General features: G+C 71.1%; 1 protein-coding gene across 1 annotated transcript; it reads left to right on the forward strand.

The window, feature by feature from the left end:
* The first annotated feature begins 5,634 nt into the window (after nucleotides 1–5,634).
* On the forward strand, nucleotides 5,635–13,261 carry GABRD (gamma-aminobutyric acid type A receptor subunit delta). The gene is given in 12 exon segments (XM_054691122.1): nucleotides 5,635–5,681; nucleotides 5,684–5,704; nucleotides 9,513–9,625; nucleotides 9,824–9,891; nucleotides 9,959–10,179; nucleotides 11,125–11,194; nucleotides 11,196–11,208; nucleotides 11,688–11,825; nucleotides 12,215–12,370; nucleotides 12,539–12,589; nucleotides 12,592–12,749; nucleotides 12,920–13,261. Coding segments are annotated over 12 exon segments (1,356 nt in total). The 3' UTR covers nucleotides 13,220–13,261.
* Nucleotides 13,262–14,289: the final 1,028 nt, after the last annotated feature.

The following is a 14,289-nucleotide window of genomic DNA, read 5'->3' on the forward strand; positions in this document are numbered from 1 at the left end:
GGCCTGCGGGGCGGCGCCTGCTGGGTTTCCCGCCAGGCAGGTGTGTCCACCCCAAAGGCGGTCCCGTCCCGTCCCGGGGAGGCCAGGCCGGGGGGCGCCGGGCGGGGGTGCAGCGGGGCTGGGGGCGGCCCCAGGGCGTCGCCGCGGGGCTGGGGGGGCGGGGGCCGGCCTGTCTGGCTGTTTTAGGTGCATTTCAGGCAAACCCGGGATTGCGCCCCGCGTTCAAACAGGAGTTCCGTCCGCGTCAAGTTCCCCGGGCGCCGGGGCGGGAGTGGCGACAGGTGCGCCCCGAAGGCGCGGAGGGGGCGGGGCGCGAGGCCGGGGGCTGGGGCGCACCCCGAGAGCCCCCCTCGCCTCCGGGAGCGGCAGGGCCGGGGCGGCGCCCGGACCCGCCGCGGGGGACCCACCTGGCCTCGGCCCGGGGACCCCGCCGCTCTCCGCCGTGCTCGGGTGCCGGCCGCGCCGGGCGGCTCCATGAGAGACGCGGGGGGGGGGGGTCCCCCTCGCGGGGCGGCGCAGGCGCAGTGGAGAGGCGGCGCCTGGGCCCGAGGGGGCGGCTTCGCCAACGGCGGATCTCGGGGCCTCGCGTCAAGTCGGCATTTCCCGGACCCCGCGCAGAGCGCGCGCCCCTCCCCAGCGCCCGCGAGCGGGGACCCCCGCGCGCCCCCGCCCCGCCCCCCTGCGGCGCCCCCGCATCGCCCGCGGCCCGCGACGGCCCAGCCCCCCCTGAGGGCCCTGCCAGGGGACCCGGGCGCTGGCCCCCCCCCCCCCCCCCGCGGCGCTGCCCGGCGGCTCCCCTCGGCGGGCGGGGGGGCCTCGCGGGGGCGCCCGCAGGGCCGCGGCAGCCAGGCTGGCCCCGGCCTCGCCCAGGCCCTCGGGGACCCCCAGAGGGGGACGCTCACCCCCTCGCCCCGACGAGGGCGCAGGGGGACCAAGTCCAGCAAACGGGCGGGTTCCCGAGGACTGGGAGCTGCAAACCCGGGTGTCAGGTGGGGGCTTCTCCGCGAGCCTGAGCTCACGCGCTGCGCACCCCCAGACCAGCACTGCGCACCCCCAGACCAGCCGCGCCGGCACCAACAGCTGCACAGAAGCCGCAGCTGATGCGGGTCGTCGGTGCGGGCAGCGGTGCCCAGGCGGCGGCCCAGCGGCTTGGGGGACGACCGGACGGCCAGCTGGCGTGCGGGCGGGCCTGGTGGGGGAGACAGACTGTCAGCTGGGGGGGCTGGAGGGAACATTAGGAGGGGGGCCTGTCCTCCTGGGCTGGGGGGCGGCCTGGGAGAATTAATATGGCTTCCTTTTTCTGTTCTATTATTTCTTTTAAGATTGATTTATTTATGCATTCAAGAACTGGGGTGCAGGAGGTCGTCTTTCTGCCCACCTGTGACTGTGCAGGTGCTTTCTTTCCCCTGCAGGGCAGCAGCCTCCTGCCTGCCGGTGCCCCGTACCTGCCCGGCCTTCTCTTCCCTGACCTCCCTCGGCGGAGGCCGCTCTCCTCAAGGCCGCCCGCCTGCAACCACGCAGGCCTCTCTCAGCAAACCTGTCTCTTCTGGGACAGCCCTTCCTGACCGCCGGTGTCTGTGCAAGTGTCTTTTACTCTCCTGTCCCTTTCTCTAATAAACCTGCTCTTTAAATTAAAAAAAAAAAACCCAAAACAGTACAGTCCAGAGGTGTTGGGGGTGACAGGAGTCCTCAGAGACAGAGCGGGGAGCAGAACAGGCAGATTGATGAAATACACCACTGAGGGGAGCAGCGGGGAGACAGGAGGGGTCTGCCGCGCCCTGGGGGTAGCTCCCTGGCCGGCTGGGAATCGAACCCATGCTGCAGAGGTTGCGGACAGCTTCACAGCACGGTGCTCAACCGCCTGCGCCACCAGGGAGGCCCCTGAGTTCCTCTTTTTAAACATACTTCTTAGCTTGTGCCCCGAGGAGCGCCTGGGCTGTCTGGTGTGCTGGCCTCTGCGAATCTAAGAGCAGATTGAAATTTAAGACCTGGGGCCTCCCTGGTGGCGCAAGGGGTTGGGACGCAACCTATGAAGCTGTCCACAGCCTCTGCAGCGCAAGTTCGATTCCCGGCTGGGAGCTGCCCACATGGCACAGGAGACCTCTCCACTGCTCCCCTCAGCAGTGATTTTCAGTGGATCCAGCTGTTCTGCTCCCCACTCTGTCTCTGGTGAATCCTCCCACCCCCGCACCTCTGGCCTGTACCCCAGTCTTGTATGCATAAATAAATAAATCTTTAAAAAAAAAAAGAAATTTAAGACCTGAAGAAATATTTGTGGACCCGTGTTCACAGCAGCCCCCCTCACAGTGAGCAGACGTGGAAAAGCCCAGTGCAAACCATGCCACGTCCATTCAACGGAGTATCACTCAGCCCTGAAAAGGAATGAGGTTCAGACAAGAGGCACCAGGAGGAGCCTTGGAGGTGTTCTGCTGAGTGGAGTTAGCCAGGCAGAAAGAAACAAATGCTGGTTTTGCATCAAACTATGTACTTACAGTTAGTGAACTCTGCCTGTAAACTGTATCTCAGCAGAGCTAATTAATAATAAAATGAAATAAAACCTAGGCTCATGGCCACACCTCCGGGGGGGTGTGGCCTGGCCCCGGCGGGCCTCCCTGCTCCCCCCTGCACCAAGCCCACACAGCCCGCTCTTGCTCCTTGGGATTCCCAGTTTGTTGCTGCCGTGGGGCCTTTGGGGGGGGTCTTCTCTGCCTGGAGAGCTTGCCTGACTCTCGCGGTAACTGGCGTGTTCTCCACACGGGGTGGGACGCTCTGTGAGTCTCAGCTCGATGTTCCCTCCCAAAAGGTCTGCGCCAGCTGCTGTACGCCCCCCCCACAGCACACTCCCTGTTTGCTCTTGCTCAGACCCCTGCGCGCGCAGAGCACGTGTGAGCTGCGTCTCCTGTTTCCTTTCTCGTCTCTGCCTTCCAGCAGGTGAGGCCGCGGGCAGGGACGGCCAGCCCTTAGATGCGACACTCCACACACATGGGGGGCGCGGGGCCCCTAAGTGGGAGGGAGGGAGGTTGGCCATTGCAGCCAGCGCCCAATAGGAAAGAGCCCGTCAGGCCTGCCTCCATTCTTGCAGCACCCGGCTGCAGCGCGAGGCCGGACCCACAGCCCTGCCCGCGGGTCCCAGCCCTGTGCCCCCACCCCGGGCCTCGCGGGGCTGCCGTCCTGCGCCCTGCAGGGAGCGAGTTATCTGGTTTGGGCGACAGCTCTTTTGGCAGAAGTCTTGATTTGTGTTTTCCGTTCTCTGCCGCGTGAAAGCACTGGAGGCGCCGCTGAGAAAAGCACAAAGCCTGAGAACGGGCCCCGCGGTGCACCAGCTGGCCGCCTGCACGCCCGCTCCCCGGGGGCAGCTGCATCTGGGGCCAAGCAGGTGCATGGCCCAGGCCGGAGACTGAGAGCCACGAGGCTCACCTGCCCCCAGCGAGCCCCCCAGGGCGCCCACACGTGACCGCTGCCAAGCCCTGCTCTCTCCAAGGGGGCGGCTCCGCCTGAAGCCAGAGGCCTCGTAACCACACTCTCAGCTCGATGAGCCTCTTCTCTTTGTCACTGCCATTCTGTTTGGTGCATTTTCCAAGGAAAATAACAAAGTGACCTCACAGGCCAGGCCGGCATTTAAATTTAGCCTGTGCCGTCCCCCGCCGGGTCCCGGTGACTCACCTCTGCCTCCCAGGGCCGCCTGCTGCCTCCGCGGCCCCGGCCAGCTCCCAGCCCGGCTGTGCGCGCTGCCAGCCCGTGCCGCAGGGTGCCGTGCCTGGGAAGACAGGCTGACCCCGCAGGCCTGCTGACCGCAGCCCCGGGCGGCTCAGGCGCGCGTGGCGGGGGTGGGGAAGCCCCGTGAAGGCCTTCCGGGGCCGCGGGCCTGCACCCTGCTCGGTGCCCGCGGGGAGAGAAGGCCAGTGGCCTTGCCTAGCGCCAGCCGAGCCAAACGCCACGGTCTTCCACGTGAGACAGCAAAAAACAGACACCACGGGCCGCTCGGCTGGACACGGAGGGTCCACCTGGGTGGCGCTGGGGCTTCCTCATGGCTGCTCCTTCCGGGGCGGGCCAGTCCCTTCTGGGGTGACGGCAGCACCCAGGCCGGGGGCGGGGGGCCCCAGCGTCTGCCCGAGGCACAGACCTGCACAGACACTGCCCTTGGAGAGCGGGGTCTCTCCGAACCCCCAGGACAGGCCGAGCCAGGGCAGCAGAGGCGTCCAGCCCAGCCCTGCAGGGCGCACGCGGTCTCCAGCCTGGTCAAGGAGAGAGATGCCCTTTCATGCGCCCTTTCATGCAGCGCTGCGCTCGGGCCCCAGGCCAGCGGCGGTGGCTGTGTGGCTGCAGCCTCCGTCAGTGGCCGGAAGGGGCACCGAGAAAGGCTCCCCAGGCCAGGGGCTGGGCTGGGGCTCCCGGGCATGGCCGCTCCTGTGGAGGAGGGGAACCTCCCTTTCACAGGTGAGGATCCTGCGCTCAGGGCTTGCCCGTCCTCACCCTAGACCTGCTCAGGCGGTGGAAGGAATCGCCAGGGACCCCAGCAGCACTGGGTGCCCTGCCGGGCGCAGAGACCCAGCTTCAGGCCGGCCCCGGGTGAGGAGCCGGAGCGCGCGCACTGCACTGCTGGCTGCGCCCGCCCTGGCGGCTTCAGGCCTGCGGACCCCGGACCCCGACATTCTTAAGCACCCATTAGAGCCAGAGGCCGAGGGGGGGAGCGGCGTGGGGAGCAGGCAGAGGAGTGCTGCTCCTGGGGACCTGGGCCCCTGGGTCTCTTTCCCGGTGACTCCCCAGCTCCCCGGAAGTCTGTGGAGGCCTGGGGGGGTGGCCGCAGCCGAGAGACAGGCACAGGCCGCCCGAGCCAGCATGACCGCTCCAGCTGGGGCGGGGCTCCAGCCTGGACTGGCCTCCAGGGCCCCTCACTGGCTTTGGGGCTTCTTGGTGCTCTGGGCCTCGGAACCCCGGGCACCCCCGCCCCGCCGCACCCTGGCCCACTGCCCGCCCCCCAGGGCAGGTCCAGGGCGGCAGGGGTGTTCGCAAAGGCCGCCCCCGCCCCCTGCCGCCCCCGACCAGGGGATGAAAGCCCCGGCCGGCCGGGGTGTTTGAGGGAAACTTCTGCGCAACTTTCATGTTCAAAGGAATTAAAATAGACGCGGGGCGCTGGCTGCCCTGGACACGCCGGGCCGGGGAGGGGGGGGGGGGGGGGGGGACGGGGGGGGCAGAGCGGGCTCCGGCGGCAGGGTGGGAGCAGGGCCGCGGGCGCCCCCCCAGTTGAGAGTGACCGCGGGTTCCTGCTCCACAGGGCGGGGGGCTGCAGGGGGCGTGGGCGCCCCCCCCCCCCCGCGGGCTGCAGGGCTGCACCTCCCGGCCCCCCCCAGCCAGCCCCGCCTGCGGCCACCGCGCACACCGGCCAGCGGGGCCTCCGCCGCGGGGGGGGGGGCGGGGGGCCGGGGCCGCCGATGCGGGGGCGCGGGTCGTTGCTGGGGCGCGCGGCCGCGGGCGGCGCGGCGGGCTCGGGGGCGGCTCCGCGCTCCGTCCTCCCTCGCGCCCGCGCCCGCGCCCTGCGCTCCCGCCCTCGCGCCGCTGCGGCGGCCGCCGGGAAGCAACTTCGCGAGCGCCGCGGCCGCCGGACTCCCGCGCCCGCCGCCCCCGCCGGAGGCCATGGACGCGCTGGCCCGGCTGCTGCCGCCGCTGCTGCTGCTGCGAGCGCGCGGCTCCCCCGCGGCGCCAGGTGAGCGCGCGGCCGCCTCGCGGGACCCCCAGTCCCGGCTGCATCCCCGCCCCGCGGCCCCCCCGCCGCCCCCCTCAGCGCCCCCCTCCAGCGCCCCCCGCGCCCCCCTCCAGCGCCCCCGCGCCCCCTCCACCGCCCCCCAGAGCCCCCGCGCCCCCCGCGCCCCCCTCCAGCGCCCCCCGCGCCCCCTCCAGCGCCCCCAGGCCCCCCCCCCGCGCCCCCGCCCGCGCCCCCTCCCGCGCCCCCGCACCCCCCTCCCGCCGCCCGGCTCGGGCCCTCGGCGCTGTCCGCCTCCCGGTGCTGACCCGCCTGCGGCTGGAGGGGCGCTGCCCGCCGCTGCCCGTTCCTGCCGGGCGCTCAGGCCCGGAGCTCCCGCCTCCCCTGCCGGCTCCGGGCTGGCCCTGCCCGCAGGCGCGCGCGCCCCTCCGGCCAACTGAGGTGCAGGCCGGAGGAGGGGAGAGCCTAGAAAGGGGGGGGGTGCCCCTTCCTGCGGGGGGCGCCTCTGGGGCCGCGGGCGTCTGCCTCGCGCCGCGTGCGGTGCTTGCAGGGTGGCCCGGGCGCGGGGCTCCCCTTCCAGAAGCCACCCCAGCTGGCACCCGCAGAACCCCGGTGCAGGTGGGAGGTGGCAGGGCCCCGCCGTGTCTAAGTGCCCGGAGGGCCCCCCCAGAGCAGGGGCTGAGACCGGCGGCTTCCGGGCCGTGGGCCTGCCTCGCTCGGCTCAGCCTGGGTGGGCGCGGGGTCCGCGTCTGCGCTCTGGGCCTGGCTGGGCCGCAGCAGCTGCGCGGGGCCTGTTGGACGAGCATCGGAGCAAGGGCTGCAGGAAACCCGAGGACACCAGGCGCCCAGCGTCCCCACCCCGGGTGCCCAGCTGCGGCCCAGGTCAGGGCCTGACGTCAGCCTGCACCTGCCGAGGGCTGAGGCCCAAGCACAGGCACGCGTGTGGGCAGAGGGGCCTGTCGGGGCAGGGACAGGCCGGGAGGCCTGGGTCTCGAGATGCGGTCGAGGGGCATCCAGGGCAGCACAGAAGCGGCCCTGCCCTCGCTGGCCTTGGGCCTCCCGCCAGGCCGATGGCCCTCCTCTCCCTCCTTCAGGGTCGCAGGAGGGCTGAGAGCCGGGGCAGCAGGAGTGCAGGGGGGCCACGTGGCGGTGCCTGTCGGGCCCCGGGCAGGTTAAGTTCCATACCCAGCTCAGCCGTCCAGGCCGCAGGGCCTCAGGTCTCATCGCACATTTCCTGCGGGACGTTTCCAAGGCCCCCAAGCCCACATGTACCCCGGGTTGCCTTCTGAAGTCTGAAACAGCCTGCTCTCAGCTAGCCCCTGGGTGCTGGGTGGGCGCCCCGGCTCAGGGTGTGTGGCCTCCCAGAGGGCAGTGCTGTTCTTCCGGGGCCCCCTGGAAGCCAGAGTCCAGCTGCCCCTCCCTGGTGTCCGCTCCCTCACCCTGGGCTGCCTGGGGGGACAGGGGTGCACAGGAGGCTCTGTCCCTGCTGCCACTGCCCAGTTGGCTGCACCCCAAGGGCGGTGGGGAGTCTTGTAGGGGGAGAGGCTGCAGTGCCTGTGGCTGGGGCAAGGCCCTGCCCTCCCCGAGCCTGAAGACTGGCTCCCCACAGGCACCAAGCCTGCTGGCCCCCTGCCCCCCCACCCCGAGGTGGCCCCCTGCTGGGCCTGCTTCTCCCCGAAGCCGTGGCGGCCCCAGTGGCCAGGCCCTCTCTGCTGGGTGGAGGAGCTGCGCGTGGCTGGTGCTGCAGGAGCGGAGCTGGCTCCGGGGCTGGGCTGGCGGCAGGCGGGGGAGGGGTGGCTTGCGCAGCGCCCACCTCCCTCCCCGTCTCCAGGACACGCGGCCGCCCGCCTCTCTGTGTTCCGAGCGGCCAGAGGCCTGCTGGCGCCCCAGTGGCAGCGCCCGTGAGCCCAGCCTGCCTGCGGCCTCCGCTTCCGTCTGTCCACCCCAAGGGCCCCAGCCCCGTGAGCCGGGCTGTCAGGCGGCCGGGGTGGGGGGTCTCTCCTGCCACATTCTGGCCACCCACACTCCCCCCACCTGCCCGAGGAGGGGGCCCGGCCCCAGCCACAGGCCGTCCTGGGGAGCGCTCTGCTCCCTCCTGGCCTCTGGGCCACAAAGCCAGACTCTCAGGGCCTGCCCCGCAGCGAGCCCGACGGCCACCGGAGCGGGCACAGCCCTGGGGGAGAGGCCGCGGGGGGACGGTGGCTGCTGGCCTCGTCCTGGGCGCCGGCCAAGCTCAGCCCAAGATGCAGCTGGCTCGGGTCCTTCCTCGACCTTCAGGCAACCTCCATCTCTCGGGGCCGGGACTCCACTTAACTCTTTCTTGTTCTTCGTTACCCAAACCGCCCCGTGCCCCGCCTGGGCAGGGTGGCCCTCCGGGGCAGGGTGCCCGGCAGGGCTGGGGTGGGCCTGCAAGTTCATTCTCTCAGGCTTCAGATTCCACCTTTTTCAAAAAGCCAGTGATGTGAACACGGCCTGGTTCCCTGCTGGGGCCTCCCCACCCTGGGCAGCTCCCTTGGGGGCTCCAACCTCCTGAGCGTGCAGGCCGGCCCGGCCCCCCCCGTGGGCCTCGCTGCCCTGCCACTGCCGGCCACCCGTGGCTGCCCCTTCCCGAGCGGCCCTCCCCATGCCGCCGCCGCATGGTGTTGCAATGGGGAGGCCAGTTCTCATTCAAAGCCAGGTCCACCCTTTGCCCTGGAGGAGCTCGAGACTGATCTCCCCTCAACTCTTCAAGAGGCAGCTGCCCCTCCAGTCCCCACCCAAAGCCCCACTGTGCAGCACCCTCATTTGGACAGAGGGGTGGGGGGTGGGGGTGGGGGATGGACGGAAGGACGGAAGTGGGGGATGGGTGCGTACGTGCCTGATTGGAAACGTCCTGGAGAGGCTCTGGGAGGACGAGGGAAGGTGGGGATCAGCACACAGACGGGGGGGCCAGGCTGGCCTTAGAGGAAGGTGGGGTGGAGGGCGGAGGACGTGGCGGGACAACAGGTATGTGAGGGGGGCACTGAAGGGGGGCGGTCAGGGCCCGTTGCCACAGGCCCGGGGACAGGTGTGGGGGCGCTTGCCAAGAGGGAGGGTCCATGTGAAGAAGGGATGGAGACAGAGTCCCGAAGGCAGGAAGGGGCACTTGGGGGTGCAGGGGCAGGCAGTGGGGAGTGAAGGGAGGGAATGGACCGAGCCAACTGGGGCCCTGGGACAGGCTGTAGACGGGCAGGAGGCAGTCTCTGGGGGTCAGGAGGTCAGGGGCGCCTGGGGCGCCTGGGTGTGGCTCCTGCCGCAGGCAGGGAGAGCGGCCAGAGTGCAGCGGGTCCACAGGGGACAGCAGTCTGGTTGCGGGGGCCCGCGAGGGTGTGCGGCTGACCTGGGCAGGGTCTGTCCTGGAGAGAGCGAGGCATGACTTTGGGGGTCCTGCGGTCACCGTGCCCAGGTGCTGGCCCTCCGTGCCCCCGCATCTGCCCTTGTCTCACAAGGATGTGGCCAGGGTGACGGCCCCTCATGGCCTCCATGGAACGGGTGACACCCTGAGGTCTTGGGGTGTGCGGAGCTGTTTGGGGGCTGCAGGGCCACCCGTGGGCCTGGCCTGGCCAGCTCGGGTTTGGGCCAGCACCCTCCCCAGGCTCACGGCCTTCTCTCTGGTCACCTCCTGCAGGACGCTTCACCCCAGAACTTTGAGGGGAGGTCACATGCCTGGGTGGGGTCCTCTGAGGCCTGTCCTTGGAGGGAGCTGGGGTGGGGGCCTCGTGGAGGCCGCACCTGCGCACCAGGGTGCCCAGCGCCTGCCTCAGGCGTGTGACCAGTGGCCTTGCATTCCCAGGGCCATGAGCGACATCGGGGACTATGTCGGCTCCAACCTGGAGATATCTTGGCTCCCCAACCTGGATGGCTTGGTGGAGGGCTACGCCCGCAACTTCCGGCCCGGCATCGGAGGTGAGCGGGGCTCGTGGGTCCGGCCGCAGTGCTGGGGAGGAGGTCACCCCAGTCCTCAGGGCCCAGCGCTAGCCCCCGGTGCCCCGGGCCTTCTTGGGCCTCGTTTTGCGTGGACCCCTGGTGGCCCCTGGCGTCCAGAGGTCCCCCGCCCCAGGGCGGGCTCCACAGCCTCATGCCTCACCCCGCTCTTCCCCGCAGGGCCCCCGGTGAACGTGGCCCTGGCCCTCGAGGTGGCCAGCATCGACCACATCTCGGAGGCAAACATGGTAGGCAGGCCGGCACCCCCCACGCGGGCCGGGCCCGGGGGCCGGGGCTGACGCCGCCTCCCCGCAGGAGTACACCATGACCGTGTTCCTGCACCAGAGCTGGCGGGACGGCCGGCTCTCCTACAACCACACCAACGAGACTCTGGGCCTGGACAGCCGCTTCGTGGACAAGCTCTGGCTCCCGGACACCTTCATCGTGAACGCCAAGTCCGCCTGGTTCCACGACGTGACTGTGGAGAACAAGCTGATCCGGCTGCAGCCCGACGGGGTCATCCTGTACAGCATCCGGTGCGGGCGCCGAGGCGGGCGGGGGTGGGGCGGAGGGCGCGGAGAGGCGCGGGGTAGCACAGCTTTTTGGCCCAAATGGTGTCTTCTGGCTTTTTGGGTTCACGTCACATGGAACGGGCCCTTCCGAAGTAAACCGTGGCCCGTGCCGTCCCGTTGTGGCTACAAACACCCCAGCCCTGGCAGTCAAGCCCCCCGCCCCGCACCCCAGGGCCCGGTGCTGCCTGCCCGGTGGGGCCGCTGCCCACTCTGGGAAGGGCCACAGGGCGGGCCTGGGGGCAGCTCCTGGGCTGCTGTTCTCGCTCCGCCTGGGGACGGCGCACATGGACGGTGGCGGGTCAGCACCTCCCTTGCTGCCCCGGGTGTGTGGCTGGCTGCCCAATGTCCCAGGCGGCGGCTGTGAACAAGCATGTCCTGACCCGGCCCTGCAGGGGTGATTGGCCCGGGGCCAGTGCCCAGCGGGGGCCGCCTCACAGAGCGGGCGACATGGGCTGCCAGGCGTGGGGCAGCGGGGCCGTGCCGGGCGGTCACCTTGCACACAGCTGCAGCCTCTTGTGCCTGGAACCGGCTGCACATTCGAGGGCCTTGCTCCCCACAACGCCACCACGGGGCCTGCAGCAGCCCAGCCTTTGCTGCCCAGCCCCGTGACGTGCGCCAGGCCTTGGGCCTGGCCGCCCTGGGCTGGGGCTGGTGAGCTGCGAGCGTCCCGCTTCTCTAGCGCGGGTGTCTCCCTGGGCCAGGCCGGGCCTTCTCGCCCCAGCGTAGCCCTGGCCAGAGCCTGGGGGAGGTGGGCGAGGCGCTGCTCCTCTCCCTGCAGACAGCCCACGCGGAACAGACATGGCGGCTTCGGCAGGGCATCTGCGCCTGGGCTGGGAGGCTTCGGCCCCTCCCTGCCGTGCGGGCACCACTGGGCTGCCTCGTGGCCTCACGGGCGTGTTGTCTGGGCAGGATCACGTCCACGGTGGCTTGTGACATGGACCTGGCCAAGTACCCCATGGACGAGCAGGAGTGCATGCTGCAACCTGGAGAGCTGTGAGTGGGCGGGCTGGGCGGGGCGAGGCGGGGCCAGGGCCAGGGCCAGGGTGGGGCCAGCGGGTGGGGGGTGGGGGGCTGCTGCAGCCTCTGCTGGGCTGGCCATGCTGGCTTCCTGGCGACTGTGGGGGCAGGGACTAGACTGCCAGTGACCTCCTTAGCTGGCCTGGCTGGGGGCAAGAGGCATCGGGAAGGGGTGTCCTCAAGGGCAAGAAGTCTGGTCGGGAAGGTCGGAGAACCTGGCCCTCGCGGGGGCCTGGGCCGTGGGCTGCCTGGCAGGAGTGTGCCGTGGGCCCACGCAGGGCCCGATCCCCACCTGGCCGTGGTAGCCTATGGTCCCGCCAGCTCTCCTGGCTCTGCCCACCTGCCACGGAGCGAGGGGCAGCCAAGGTCCTCCCCGGCCGGCGCCCCACAGAGACAGGAGCCCTGCGGGTCGCCCAGGCAGGCCACGAGTGGCTGCCCACCTGTGAACCCCGCAGACGGCTACTCGTCGGAGGACATCGTGTACTACTGGTCGGAAAGCCAGGAGCAGATCCACGGGCTGGACAAGCTGCAGCTGGCCCAGTTCACCATCACCAACTACCGCTTCACCACGGAGCTGATGAACTTCAAGTCGGGTAACTGGCCCCCGCCGGGGCCCCTAGCGCCCGGGGCCTGAGGACGCAGTGGACGCTGCTGGCGTGGGGGCAGAGCTGCGGGGGCGGGGCGGCCTTCTCCATCTGCTCCCTCGGTCTCTCTCGGCCTCTTGGGGTTTGGGCTGAAGGCTGCGGGGGCTCTCGGGCCACGCCCCCAGGGCTGCCCGGCCGCCCAGCCCCTCCTGCCCCTTCGGCTCCTGCTGTCCTGCATCGAGCCAGCGTGGGGCGCAGAGGGGCCGCAGGGAGGCACGGACCCTCGTGGGGCCTCCCCATGGAATCCTTGGTCCCCTTCCCCGGGGCCCTGCGGCCGGCCAGCCTCTCTCCCTGGGCCAGACCCGCAGGAGCCCGTCCCAACGGCGCCTCTCCCGCAGCCGGCCAGTTCCCGCGGCTCAGCCTGCACTTCCACCTGCGGAGGAACCGCGGGGTCTACATCATCCAGTCCTACATGCCCTCCGTCCTGCTGGTCGCCATGTCCTGGGTCTCCTTCTGGATCAGCCAGGCCGCCGTGCCCGCCAGGGTGTCTCTGGGTATGGGGCTGGGGGGCGGGAGGCCGGAGCGGCCCCGCCTGGCCCGCCTGAGCCAGGACTGGCCCTTCAGCCCCTGGCCCGCTGCCCTCGGCAGGAGCGGCAGCCTGGTCGGCGGGGCTGGCCCACCTGGGGCCGGGCAGGCCGGGGCATGATGCCGCTGTCCTCCAGGGATCACCACGGTGCTGACGATGACCACGCTGATGGTCAGTGCGCGCTCCTCCCTCCCCGGGCCTCGGCCATCAAGGCCCTGGACGTGTACTTCTGGATCTGCTACGTCTTCGTGTTCGCGGCGCTGGTGGAGTACGCCTTCGCCCACTTCAACGCCGACTACAGGAAGAAGCAGAAGGCCAAGGCCAAGGCCACGCCGCGGAGGGCAGAGGTGAGGGGCAGCGACCCCGGGACCACCCCCAGGCCCGCCCAGGGTCGCTGCGCTGTGGGCTGTGGAGAGCACTGGGCTCAGTCCCCACTCTGGGCCGGGCCGCGGGCTGGGGGCCGGTGGGGCGGGGCGGTCCGGGGCTGTTGGGCGCCCCTCAGCGTGCTGCCCCCCAGGTGGACGTGAAGAACGCCATCGTGCTGTTCTCCCTGTCGGCCGCCGGCGTGACCCAGGAGCTGGCCGCCACCCGCAGGCAGTGCTGCGTGTCGGGCAACCTCATGGGCTCCTACCGGTCGGTGGAGGTGGAGACGGGGGAGACAAAGAAGCAGGGGGGGCCCCTGCCGGGCGGCCGGGGGGGCCTCCGAGCGCTCCTCAAGCCCATCGACGCGGACACCATCGACATCTACGCCCGCGCCGTGTTCCCGGCGGCCTTCGCCGCGGTCAACGTGGTGTACTGGGCCGCCTACACCATGTGAGCCCCGCCCGTCTCCCGGGGCACCCGCCGCCTGCGCCCACGCACCCCAGCAGCCCTGCCGGGCAGGCCTGGCGGCCGAGGGCCCTGGAGGGAGGATCTGGTGCAGGAGACGAGCCGGACCCCGGGACTTTGCTCTGCGGGGGCTGGGGGGTGGGGGGGGGAGCTCACGTCTCGGGATTCGGTGGACAGGACGAAATAAAGCACCGTCCCTGCTCCGAGCCTCGGCCCGAGTCTGGCCCTGCGGCCTGGCGCCCCCTCCCGCCAGGCCTTGGTGCGCTTGGGGCAGAGGGCTTCAGGGACGGGGTTCGGGCCTCGGAGCAGGCAGAGGAGCTTGGCTGTGGCCAGCTGGCTGACCCTGTGGCCACCTCCGCGGCATCAGCAGGGGCGCGGGGGTCAGGCGCCCTGGAGGACTCGAGGAATCAGGGCAAGGAAGGAGGGCAGAGGCCCCGTGGCCCGCAGCCACGCGAGCCTCCTGCCTCTCCGCGGCCCGGGTGGTGATGGCCGTCGCCGAGACCCCACGGGCAGCTCCGAGTCCGGGATCGGACTCCGGGCGCTGGTCCCCACGCCCGGAAGAGAATGGCCACACGACGGTGGGGCCGGCCGGGGCCGGCCCCTCCAGGGGAGCATGGTGACGCGTGCCCGAGGGGTGCCCGCGGGCCCATCTGTCCTCGTCGCACCGCCTGCCCGGACAGGCCAAGGGAGGGCGCCTGGCTGCTGGCTCTGGCTACAGCGTTTGGGCCGCGGGCCAGGGTCACAGGAGCCCGAGGCCGGGGGGCACAGGCGGCCGGGACAGACTCACACCGCCTGCCAGCGCAGCCCCTCACTTCCCCAGAGGCCGAGGCCGCAGGGCTGGTCAGCCCTGGGGGGACAGTCAGGGCTGGGGCTTTCGCACTGCTGCAGGGTGGGGGTGGGGCTGAGGAGCCGCAGAGCCTCCATCTGCTCAGTCTGGGCTCTGGGCCTCTTCTGGCCAGCAGGGCGGCAGCCAGGCTGGCCAGCACCAAGGCCCTCGCTCTCACCCCTCCCTCCCTCCCTCCAACCCAGGGGCTCATGCACCCCTTCCATGGAGGGGGG

Source organism: Talpa occidentalis, unplaced genomic scaffold (assembly GCF_014898055.3).
Source record: "Talpa occidentalis isolate TD23 unplaced genomic scaffold, MPIMG_talOcc4v2.1 talOcc4.9, whole genome shotgun sequence".
Classification (NCBI taxonomy): domain Eukaryota; kingdom Metazoa; phylum Chordata; class Mammalia; order Eulipotyphla; family Talpidae; genus Talpa; species Talpa occidentalis.